This window comes from Lepidochelys kempii, chromosome 8, assembly GCF_965140265.1.
Source record: "Lepidochelys kempii isolate rLepKem1 chromosome 8, rLepKem1.hap2, whole genome shotgun sequence".
Taxonomy (NCBI): domain Eukaryota; kingdom Metazoa; phylum Chordata; order Testudines; family Cheloniidae; genus Lepidochelys; species Lepidochelys kempii.
Genome location: NC_133263.1, coordinates 88,942,681 through 88,954,998, shown reverse-complemented (window position 1 = coordinate 88,954,998; position 12,318 = coordinate 88,942,681). Strand labels below are relative to the sequence as shown.

Here is a 12,318-nt window from a genome sequence, read left to right as displayed (position 1 = left end):
TTGATGCTACAAAATGTAAAAATGGCAAAAGTAAGATCAGAATTAGGCCTCGTGTATTTCCCTGCTTTTACCTTCCTTCTTTCATCCTCACGTATTAATTTTAATTTGTTTCATTTTCTGCTGTACATAAAAATCCATCAGAACTACCTCTTGTTTTGATCTGTTATTTTCCAGATCACAATAACACCTACACATCTTTGTAATAACACTGATATACAATGTTACATGTGCATTCCTTAATGAAGAAATAAATCCAGATTTCTAAAAGGAAGGACCATATTTCATTAAACCCTTCCTCTTTTTTTATTCCATTAGCATGTATCTTTTTCAAGGCTTACCAAGATCTCTGACTTGCTATCCCAATCTATTCAGCTGTGCAAAGCTCTGTGATTTCTCTCCATAGGTAAAGCTTTTTGTTTTTTGTTTTGTTTTTGAAGTTGCATGGATTTGCAAGTCTGGCATCTTGCTTTGAGTTTGGGCTGAGAATACACCCCAAAAACTCAAAGTGAAAATGAACTAAAACTGAAGTCTTCCCCACCCCCCTTATTTTAGGCCAGTGCAACATCACTAAGTTATGTGAGTGTCTAAGTAAAGCCACCCTGAAGTGGGGAGTTTTACATCTGGGTTGAAACCCAAACTCTGGTGATAACCTGCCTGTGTGGTGTCTCTATGGAAGTTTTACTTTGATAATTGGCCCATTTAGTGATTTTTAAATGCTTTCTCCTCATTGTGACCAAGTTGCTTCCTGGAGTTTCACATTCAAAGCCCAGAACCAGTATTAAAGTTCCTAGGATCATGCAACATCATCTAAACCAAATCTGTTCGTGATTCTCTTTACCACATCACAGCCACAGTAATCCAATGTGCATATATCTGTGTGTATCTATCTATAGACAAAGATATCATTTTGTGGGGAGAGGAGAAATACTGGAAAATTTAAAAAAATAGAGATAGCACTAAAAATATACCAAAGGGATCAATTGTGCACTGTCAGGTGCAGAGATAAGGGCGAAAAGATCTAATAGGCTTCTTCAATGTCTGATATCTGCTTCTGGGATTAAAATAGTTATCCTCATCTTAAGCAGCAGAAACTACTGCTATTCTTCACAAATAGCAGGTGCACTATGTAGAATTTGAAATCTGTAAATTGGAGCAGTTAGCCCACAATGCAGCCCCCATTCTGAGGTCCTTCACCCTCACTAATAACTCATATCTCCATAATTCATGACTGGCAGATGTGTGGTACTAACTCATCAAGTAATTCTGTATTTTGGTCATCTAATTGCCCTAAAGCTTATGAATTTTAGGTTGATCTCATGCTGAAGAATATTAATGACCATGAAATATGTTTGCAGGTAAATGAAGATACATTAAGAGAGTATCAAAATTTGATCGGTTCTTGGCAATCACATTTTTCTTAGCTGTTACCCTGTTTTAATAATTTTGAAAGAAAACTTCCATGAAGTAACATAAAAGGAATTTGGCCCATGTGGCCACTTGCTGTCTTGTGCCTTGTGTTCCTGAAATTGAAATAAGAAAAAAAACCCACTAAATCCCACAGACCTGCACACTCTACTAAATACACTGCAAGGTCAAAGCCTATTTTCACTTACAAATTAAATGAGAATATCTGTTTCCTAGTTTCTGTGATTCTTTCGCCACCCAATGGAGTTTTGCCTTTGACTGATATGGAGCTGGATTTAGTCCCTTTGCAAACACATTCATGTTTGTTAATTTGCTGCTGCATGAAGCTCTTCCCTTTTGCATGCAAACGTGTCAGAGTTTGGTTTGTGGCTAGTCTTTGTTCTAGTGAGCTGACTTGTACAGTTATGAAGTCGTAAAGATGCTGCAGCTGGCCTGGAGGCAGGACAGCAGCGTATTCTGTTGCTGTTTGCGGAAGCTAGGCTCGAGTCAATTTGGGACTCTCATTTCCTGGGCTGTGGGAGCTGTGGGGACTGTAAATCATGCAGAATGATGGCTTTATTGTTCTGTGGAGCATGTGGCTTCCTGATCCACTGACACTGCCTGGAGGAAGTTAGACTTGAGGCTAGTTGCTGCAATGCTGATCACAGAAGGGAAATATGCGAATTAGAAAGAAACATTAGGCAGAGATGAAATGGGAGAGAGAAAGATACTAAGAGCCTGATCCTCAGCTACTGTAAATCAGCATAGCTCTATTCAGTTCAATGGAGTTACACTAGTTCACATCAGCTGGAGGATCTGACCCTAAATATTAACATTAAATTAACTGGATTATATGTGGTCTGTCTGAAATGAAGAATCACTCATGGAGTTATCTAAGATAAAGGCATAGGTCCAGATTTGTGGACACTCCCAAAATACATGCAGCAGAAGTCAAGGGGCAGTGTGCACAGCTGGCATAAAGCACTCCTTTCAGCTGCTCTGATTCTTGTGCTATTTTTAGCAGCTACCACCATATGTTGTGTTAAACTAGCCTGAGGGCTGGTCTTACGTACATTGGCCTATAAGAACCATGAAGGGGTGAATACTTGGGCCAGGACTGGATAGCAGATATGTGTTCTAACTATGTCCCTTTCCTGACACACTGAAAAAGGAAGGTACGTGTCATGTTAACCCTGCGTTGGATGTACCCCACTGCAGGATCAACCCTGCACACTGGTGATCTTCCCTGGCTCACTTACTCAGTTTCTGCAATTTTAGTACAGTGACAACTTGGCACAAAGCAGACGTAGTGCACCTGGGCATCTGGCCCATATAACTGAAGCCAATGTCACCAGCATTGAAGCAATGATCCTCACACACCAAATTTGCTGGGGTGGACATTGTGTGCGGATGCCAGACTCTCGCCTTCCAAAGCAAGCCCTCTATTCTCAGCTCACCCTGGTCAGAGATCCTGTGGTGATCAGAGGACATGCTACGAAGACACGCTGAAAGTGTATCTCAAGAAAACTGATGCGAATATCACAAGATGGGAGGAGCAAGCCACCAACTGAACCTCAATAGCGCCACATCCTTCATCAGGCACTTCAAGGAGAAGTGCCTTGCCCTCCAAGCTGAAAAAAGAGAGCGAGAGAGAGGAGGAAGGAAAAAAGAAAGAACTTTCTCCCAGCAGGCAGCTGACCCACCAGGAAATGCCTGTACCTACTGCAGGTGGATCTGTGGTTCCAGGATCGGACTCCTGAGTCTTCTCAGTACCCATCTGTAAATCTCAAATTGAGAGATCGCTGATGATGATGACCTGGGGATCTGGTCCATATACTAGAGCCCCTTCTGGTTCAATAACTAGGTACACTTCCTTGAGAATGTAGCTTTATTTACGAGATCATATTGACACAAGCACAGGAGCTGATGCACCCCCTAGCATGAAGTGGTTTCTATCATATACAGGGTTTACAGTTTGGTTCAATGGCTCTCAGCACCCCCACTATAAAAATTTGTTTCAGCCCCCCTGAACACAAGTGCATTTCCACAATACAAAAGCACAAAGTGAAAGTTTGGTTGACTGCAGGCTAAAATCCTATCTTCCTTTTAATCTCCCGCTACAACTTGTCTGCTTCACTCCCATGGGAAAACACTATATCGAATTCTGTCAGTGCAATTCAGGGAAAAGAACACTGTCAAGTTAAAAATGCATGTATTTTAAAAGTTTCCTTAACAAGGTTTGTTTGTTTTTTAATAGCTAACTTAGAGCAGTGTGACCTAGTGGATTGAGTTCTGGAGTGAGACTTATGAGACCTGGGTTCTATTCCTGACTCTGCTACTGGCCTGTTGGGTGACCTTGTGCCTCAGTTTCCCCATCTGTAAAATGAGAATAATGATACTGCTCTCCTTTGTAAAGTGCTTTAAGATCCACGGATGAAAAGCCTTCCATAAGAGCTGAACCTGTAGCACTGCATCCTTGTACAAACGGATAAAACCCATATAGTGACTAAACAAAAGTCAACAAACTAGTCTATTTTCCTTGTCATAGAACCATAGGGTTAGAACGGACTGCAAGGGTCATCTAGCCTAACCCCCCGACAAGACGCAAGATGTGTTGTGTCTAAACCATCCAAGACAGATGGCTACCCAACCTCCTCCTTTTGAAAACCTCCAGTGAAGGAGCTTCTACAATCTCCCTTGCTCCAAACTCTTAAAGGGACAGGATGCAGGTTGATATCCTCCTGACAGGATGTCAGGGTGGTATTTACTATCAGGACAGTATTTACCTGCATCCTGTCCCTTTTAGTATTTGGAGCTCTGCTGAAATGGTCTAAGGGGGTACAGTGGGAAAGCAGGAAGTGGGCCCAGGAGGGTGACTCCCCCTGAATTGGGAGGGTAACAAATGCATTTTTCCCTGTTTGTGCAGCTTGTTTAATTTTTGCATTTCCCTCAGTTTGGACAATGAAAATAGACTGGTTAATTTACTTTTGTTTAGTCACTGTTAAGGATTTCATCCATTTTTACACCCCCGTTTCCAGTGGAATTTAAAAACCAAAGTAATGGAAGGCTCTGGGCTTAAGTTTTGTGAAAGCTGTTGTTCATCTCCTCTCTTCCCAAAAATTGTTTTTTCAACCAAATTTGGCCTGGCAGTGTCTCTTCTGTTTGTGAAAGCAGTGTTATAACTGATCATGCAATATTTCTGTATCTTGTACCCCTTGTCCAGCTTACATGCAGAAATGAAGCAGACTGCAGTAAAAAGAAGGAGCCATATCTTTCCCCCTGTATGTTAATCCTTTGTCTGCATGTAGGGCAAGGTTGTGAGCAACAATCTGAAACAAGCCTAAAAATGAAATGGCACACATGGTTCTTGTTAGTACAATTCTAATCGTTCCATTCTCTCATAGAAACAAATAAACTTATGTACTTTGGTCACATTAGGTGTAGAGATGGAAATAACCTTGAGAAATTTCTTATGGAAGGGATAGTGAAAGGTTGTCATGGCAGGGGACAACCAGCGAATGGTGTGTGGCAGATGACTGGAAGGTGAGCTGCTGAGTACTCAAAGTTAGCAATGGATGTTGAAGGCTTCCTACAATTCTGCTACGGTGTCACCGATATTCAGATATGAATAAACGGATTTACTTTACTAATTCTTAGCAACATTACATTTGTTTCTCATATAGCTATCCTTTGCCCTACCATAGGTGTGTGCCCTATCTCACTCAAAACCCATTAAGTTAATTACCTCAACCATGGTTCTAATATTTTCTTTTCAAAAAGATGGTTAGTGTCTAGAAGGATGATGGGAGATGCCCGTGTTTACGTGCTTCCTACTCTTGCCTCCCTTGATCCTTTGGGGCAAAAGTTATGACACTTCAATTTAAAGATGTCTGAAAGAATAATTAGACTTGTCTAGAAACATAAATATAATCTATAGAAATAAAAAGAACTGTGCAGTTACTAGGGAAGGAAGATGGAAAGTGACTTGCCACGTTTTTCATAATAAAAAATAAAACTGCAGCTACTCAAGTAGTTCTAAGACCATTAAATATGCTGCTTTATGGTGAGAATCACAGATTTTAACAATGGGATGGTGTCTTGTCAAAGTCAACTGTATCCTTACAGAGAGGCCAAACAAAGCCTTCCTTGGCTGAACGTAGCAGAGATTAAACCTGCAGTTATTTGGTGAGAGAACAGCTGAGAGCCTCCTGCTAAATTTTAATCACTCTGTTTTGTCAGATTACCAGAGGAACTGTTCTATTTGAATGTATGATCGCTCAATTCTGTTTTGTTAGAATCTCTCAGTACATAAATAAGGTCAGATAGATGCTTCTTTCTAGCTTGCTTGAATACACCTATTCTTTCCTGTTTAGAAGTAGTTTAATTTGTTTCTTTACTTGTTGGGGTAGTTCATGATGATGATGCAACCTGACGACATCAGATGCACCAGAGTTTTACATCCCCAGCCTCCTTCCATTTTTTTTTTTTTTTTTTTTTTTACTGGCAATCCCAGTTTTGTGCTATTTGTACAATGGAAAGTCCAGCTCCAAGTAGGAAGGGTTTTTTAGTGATCTTAAGCAATGTTTGTTTATGCTAAAATGAGTATATTTTATAGTACAAGTTAGGGTCCTGACTTAAGTTTATGCATGCATGCTTGAAAATGATAGAATTCTGATTCCATACTTCAACAACTAAATAAAAGTTCAGAAGTGTTGAGCTCTCACAGATTTTATAAAAAGAAAAGGAGTTTTTGTGGCACCTTAGAGACTAACCAATTTATTTGAGCATGAGCTTTCGTGAGCTACAGCTCACTTCATCGGATGCATACCGTGGAAACTGCAGAAGACATTATATACACACAGAGACCATGAAACAATACCTCCTCCCACCCCACTGTCCTGCTGGTAATAGCTTATCTAAAGTGATCATCAAGTTGGGCCATTTCCAGCACAAATCCAGGTTTTCTCACCCTCCACCCCACCCCACCCCCCACACACACAAACTCACTCTCCTGCTGGTAATAGCCCATCCAAAGTGACAACTCTCTTCACAATGTGTATGATAATCAAGGTGGGCCATTTCCTGCACAAATCCAGGTTCTCTCACTCCCTCACCCCCCTCCAAAAACCACACACACAAACTCACTCTCCTGCTGGTAATAGCTGGGAATATTGTGGGGGGGGGGGGCGGAGGGTGAGAAAACCTGGATTTGTGCTGGAAATGGCCCAACTTGATGATCACTTTAGATAAGCTATTACCAGCAGGACAGTGGGGTGGAAGGAGGTATTGTTTCATGGTCTCTGTGTGTATATAATGTCTTCTGCAGTTTCCCCGGTATGCATCCGATGAAGTGAGCTGTAGCTCACGAAAGCTCATGCTCAAATAAATTGGTTAGTCTCTAAGGTGCCACAAGTACTCCTTTTCTTTTTGCAAAGACAGACTAACACGGCTGTTACTCTGAAACAGATTTTATAGACGACCATGGGATGTGCCGGCTTTCCCCACCCCTGAAAATCATGTCACTTTTATTTATGTTCCATGGCCCTTTGTCCAAATGTAGAGGAAAAACGACCTGAATAAATCACTTTTCTCTGAACCTAACATCCTGGTAATATTTAGGAAAACCGGGACTAGTCAGGGGTAACCCAATAAAGGTATAATACATTTTTACAGGAATTGTATTAACTTTTTGAAACTGTCAAAATCATTAGAAAACTTTTGAAATCATTATTTTCAATTGCATTGGAATCTTCAGATCTTTGTAAATGAATGGTCTTTGCTAGAGAGAACTTGTTAATAAGCCCAATGTGCTCATATGTTCTTAATGAAAGAAAAATTCACCATTCACTGTAAAAGTTAGCTTCTTTGATTTATAAATTAAAACTCAACCATAGGCAGTATTTCTTCTATTCCTTGCACAACTGACCTCTGAACGTCAAGGTGATAGATCACCCTTCTTGGTGCAGTAATATAACCACTCATTAAAACCTAACAGCTCTGATTGCCTTTGCCAGAGTGGCCACCAATCAGATACACCCAGGCTGGAAGACAATACCTCATTTAGAGAGATGAGGGTTTTTTCAAAGTGTAATTATGTTTCATAGCTGCTGCAGTGGCCATAGTCATGGCAGCACATACAGCAGGTTCAGTTGTTTCCAGTGAAGATTTATTTATGACAAATAAATAAATGTGTATTTTATGAAAGGTTGGGGGAACTTATAGTGCATTCTCTGATTTCCTCCATGGAGTGGCCATACAGATAAGTTCCTCATGGGTCAATAACTGACTGACAGACAAGAAATAAAGGGTAGGAATAAATGGTCATTTTTCAGAGTGGAGAGAGAGAAATAGTGGTGTCCCCCCAGGAATCTGACTGGGACCAGTGCTGTTCAACATATTAATAAATGATCTGGAAAAAGGGGTATGCAGTGAGGTGGCAAAATTTGCAGATGATACAAATTACTCAGGATAGTTTAAGTCCAAAGCAGACTGCAAGCAGGGCCACCCAGAGGATTCAGGGGGCCTGGGGTCTTCGGCGGCGGGGGTCCTTCCACTCCGGGTCTTCGGGGCACTTCGCCGAAGACATGGAGCGGAAGGACCCCTCGCCGCCGAATTGCTGCTGAAGACCCAGAGCGGAAGAAGCAGCGGCAGGTCCTTCACTCCAGGTGTGTTCGGCAGCACTGAAGGACCCGCCACCAAAAACTCTCGTGGGGGCTCGTGGGGGGCCCGGGGCAAATTGCCCCCCTCCCCCCCCCCCGGGGCAGCCCTGACCGCAAGGAATTACAATGGGATCTCTCAAAACTGGGTGACTGGGCAACAAAATGGCAAATAAAATTCAGTGTTGATAAGTGCAAAGTAATGCACATTGGAAAACAATACATACAAAATGAGGGGATCTAAATTAGTTGTACCATTCAAGAAAGAGATCTTGGAAGAATAAGTTCATGGAGGATAGCTCCATCAATTGCTATAGTCAAGATGGTCAGGGATGCAATCCCATGCTCTGTGTCCCTAGCCTCTGACTGCCAGAATCTGAGAGTGGACAACTGGAGATGCCACTAATTGCCATGTACTGTTTGTTGCCTCTGAAGCACCTTGCACTGGCAATTGTTGGAAGACAGGAGACTGAGCTAGATGGACCATTGTTCTAAAGTTTGTGAGCAGCACCATTTAAATCTCTTTCTAACTAGCATAGTAGCTGAAGCTCACTATGGGATAGGATTCGGAAGACCTGCTGAAAAAATGGGAAGTTTTTTTAAAAATGGAAGAGCTTCTGATAAAACAGAGGCAATTGTGGTCACCTCCCTTGAGTCACGTGGGGCTCTATTTCTCCATCCCCTGCCTAAAATGCTAGAGTACTGAGCTTAGGTGCAATATTTTTTTAGAAGCCTGCAACTTTTTGAGATTGGATCCTTTCATTATTCTTGCATTTGTCAAAGCTTGTAGAGTATGGCACTTTATTTTCTTGTCATATAAACCCTTTTAAGAATTTAAACTTTTAATTGAAAATTAGCTTTGAGTATAGTTAGAAATAGCCAGCTATGCCAATATCCTGTAATCATTTCTGTAAATGGCTTAAATAAAAGTGCTGTGTTGTTCTATGCTATTTTTCACTGTAATCTTATGTCTACCTGAATAATATTCAGACTGTATAAAATATTACCACTTTGCTGTTCGTTTAACAGGTAGGCTTTTAATGCTGCTTTTCATAGATGTAGATCTTCTGTTTCTCCATGTGGTAATTTATTTTTAGAAAATATCTTATTTTCTCATTTTCTTTTTTTATTTTGGCTGCATTCTTTTAGAGGAAAAGTCCGGTAAGAAATCATTTGCTCTTTTTCTACCTTTTCATAACCTTTTTTTTAACAGAATACTTTGGTGTTTTTCTGTTTCCTCTATCAATTTTTCACTTGTCTGTAGAACTGAAATGTAAAATGAAAATACTGTATATCATTGTTTACTAATGATGGCATCTATTCTTTCTCCCGTGGATTTAATTCAAAGGTATTTTTTAAATGAGCTAGGTTTCGCTTCCATTACATTTAATTATTTTCCCCTTTGGCTTGCATGAGAAGAGGAAACTTTGAGGGTGTTTTTTGCCCAAAGATTTATGGGATGAAATCCTGTTCCCAGTGTAGCCAATGAAAGTTTTCCCATCAACTTGGGTGGACCAGGATTTCACCCATGGTATGTTTAATGCACATTACATTGCATGTCCAGTTATCAGATGATGCGGAAACCAATAGTTCTATAGCATAACCTTTGCTGCTATAGTAACATTAACAATATGAATGTATTCTTGCCAAAGACTTGGTTATAAACGTTCAAGCCATAACATTGTGCAGGCCTACACAGAGTTTTGAACACTAAATGAGTTTTGTGGTCTGAGCACCAGATCTCAAGAGAGGAACTTCTAAATTCTAGTCTCATCTCTTATAATTACTCCTCCTATTGCCTTGGCCAAGTCCCTTGAACTTTCTGCCTCAATTGCCATCTGTAAAACAATGGTTTTTCTGACGGTCGGGAGTCTTGTGAGGTTTTGTTGGCTAATGTTTGGACTGAGAAGGGGGTTGTAAAATAAGCTGAGTGATAAGTTGTAGTTATTTAGGCATATTAGCTACATGTTCTGAAGCTGAACTCCCCTTTCTTCACTCTGCTACCTTACAGTACCTCTTATTAAAGTTTTCTTGTGGTATATGGTAAATATTTTTTTCTTCCAAAATAGTTTTGAATAGATTTGAAGTGAAACAAGTGGACTTTTACTTTATCATTTAAAGAAACCAAATGTTGAAGAAATTTTACAAAGTACCTTGATTTTTAATATGGAAGAAAATACTACCTTGATCAAATAAATAAATTATAAGAGGACTTGCTAACTAAGAAGAACAATATGTAAATTGACCTTGTAATTGTAGAAAAAAAAATGTAAGGCCAGGTCCTTAACTCACCTAACTCAGTAGCGCTCAACTGAAGTTGGTGGAGCTATTGCATCTTACACTGGCTTTGGTTCTGGTCTATAAACTTCCCACTATAACAAAAATACCTTTTTAATTCATTTTCTCTATACCACTGCAACTTCAATTTGAAGTTAATTAGTAAATTTTATGAGGCGCTTTTCTGCAGTGCATCTGTATTGCAGGTGGTATTGGATTTTGATGTGGCTTTTGTTTCCTCTTCCAGAAATATGGAACTTCTTGATCGTAGCTGTCTGCATAACAGTTCACAAATAACAGTCAAGTTTTATTAGAAAATCTAAATCAGAATTTGAATGCTCTCCTGGCTTTTAAAAAAAACACTCATGCCTTTAATTATCTAAGGTACTTTTGTTTACCCAGTGGCCAATGGACTTTGTCACTGGTCTGTTGAATTTCACATAGTTTTTTTCCTGCTTTACTTATTTCCTTTGCTGGGCAGTATAGACAGCTGCATTCATAGACATAAAATGGCCTACCTGCTGCAAAATGAGAGATGACTTGTCCCGTGGTAGGATAGATGAGCTAACCAAAGATACAGAGGTCTGGTCTAGTCTTCATTGTGCACATAACTCCCATAAACCTTAATGGAAGTAATACATGCAGAACAAGGGGAGAATACGGATCAGGGCAAAGACCAAAATATGAGATGGCACTGGGATAATGGGGAGTGGAGGACTAGGGGGCTGGAGAATATGAGAGAGATGCAATTAAGGTTTCAGTTGAATCTGACTATTTGTTATGTAAAACTACTGAAGTGCTCTGTTTTTTAAACAATTAAAATTCTTCTCAAACTTACACAAATACATACAATTAAAAGCCTCATTGGACTAATAAATTTATCACATCTACTCCATTAATGAAACATTCTTAATCTGATCAGATTCCTGAATTCAATAGAAAAAGGACTAACCTAGCAAAGACTATCTTGAGTGGAACTGTCAACTATTCATTAACAAATATCACAGAGCTGTGGGAAAAGTCCAGAAAACATCAGCTGAACAGTCCTGTATTTATTGTACATCGAACTGACAGTGGAGCTTTGAGAAACAACAGGAGTATGCCCATGGCACTCGTGATTTTGACATGTCTGACTGACAGCATGTAAAGTTCCAAAACCCGACACCATCTGTCTGCAGAACACCTAGATAACTGAAACACAACTCTGAGATATGTTATGAGTAACTTCAATTTTGATTGACACATACATGGTGATAGTAAGTTGCAGTTGTTTATTACAGGAAAAAGATTACCAGTTGGCTACACCAAAGGAAAAAACAAAAAAACCCTCAAAGGCAGATTAGGCGGTTCCTTGGAAAACTGTGGAAAAACAACATGCATCCCTTCATTTACTTTCTTTGTGACTTTGACATAACTGGCCATGATGGCACATGTATCATGGCTTTTCCAGTTTCTTTTTTTCACAAGAATCTAACATTGAGAAATGTGAACATCTCAAATCCCTGACCTTATCTGGCAGAGAGGTCGTAAGAACTTGTATGGTTCTTGATTTGGAACATCACCAGTTGCTTCTAAAACCTTATATGAATGTAATTGTTCTTGATTACAGATTATACGTCCCTGAAAAATTCCCTCTCCATTTCCGATGTGACATTTGACATTAAGAATGTGTGTGTGTATTGGCAGGGAAAAGGGAGATGTCCTTGCCCCAGTTCAGTAACTGTCAGTTACTATTTGCAGTAAATACACCACAATTCAGCTTAGTATTGTCTTCAAAAATGGTTAGTACTTTTGTATCAAATTCGTTAACCCAAAGACACTGTCTCTTTCAGGTATTTGTGCAGGTGTGAGAAGAATATTAATGGTTTTGAAGAATATGTACTACCTTACTCTCAACTTCGTCACTGATTTCATGAAACTTAGTTTTATCGATAATTTTTAACTTATCTCTGCTGTAACACACACATGCTGTATATGTATA

At 39.8% G+C, this 12,318-nt stretch overlaps 1 protein-coding gene across 1 annotated transcript in view; it reads left to right on the top strand.

The window, feature by feature from the left end:
* Positions 1-12,318, top strand: part of SGIP1 (SH3GL interacting endocytic adaptor 1) — a 163,116-nt gene that overhangs the window by 80,727 nt on the left and 70,071 nt on the right. Inside the window, exon 7 of the mRNA XM_073357422.1 lies at positions 9,210-9,221. Within this exon, the coding sequence (XP_073213523.1) occupies positions 9,210-9,221 (12 nt within the window). The remainder of the gene's footprint in view (positions 1-9,209; positions 9,222-12,318) is intronic.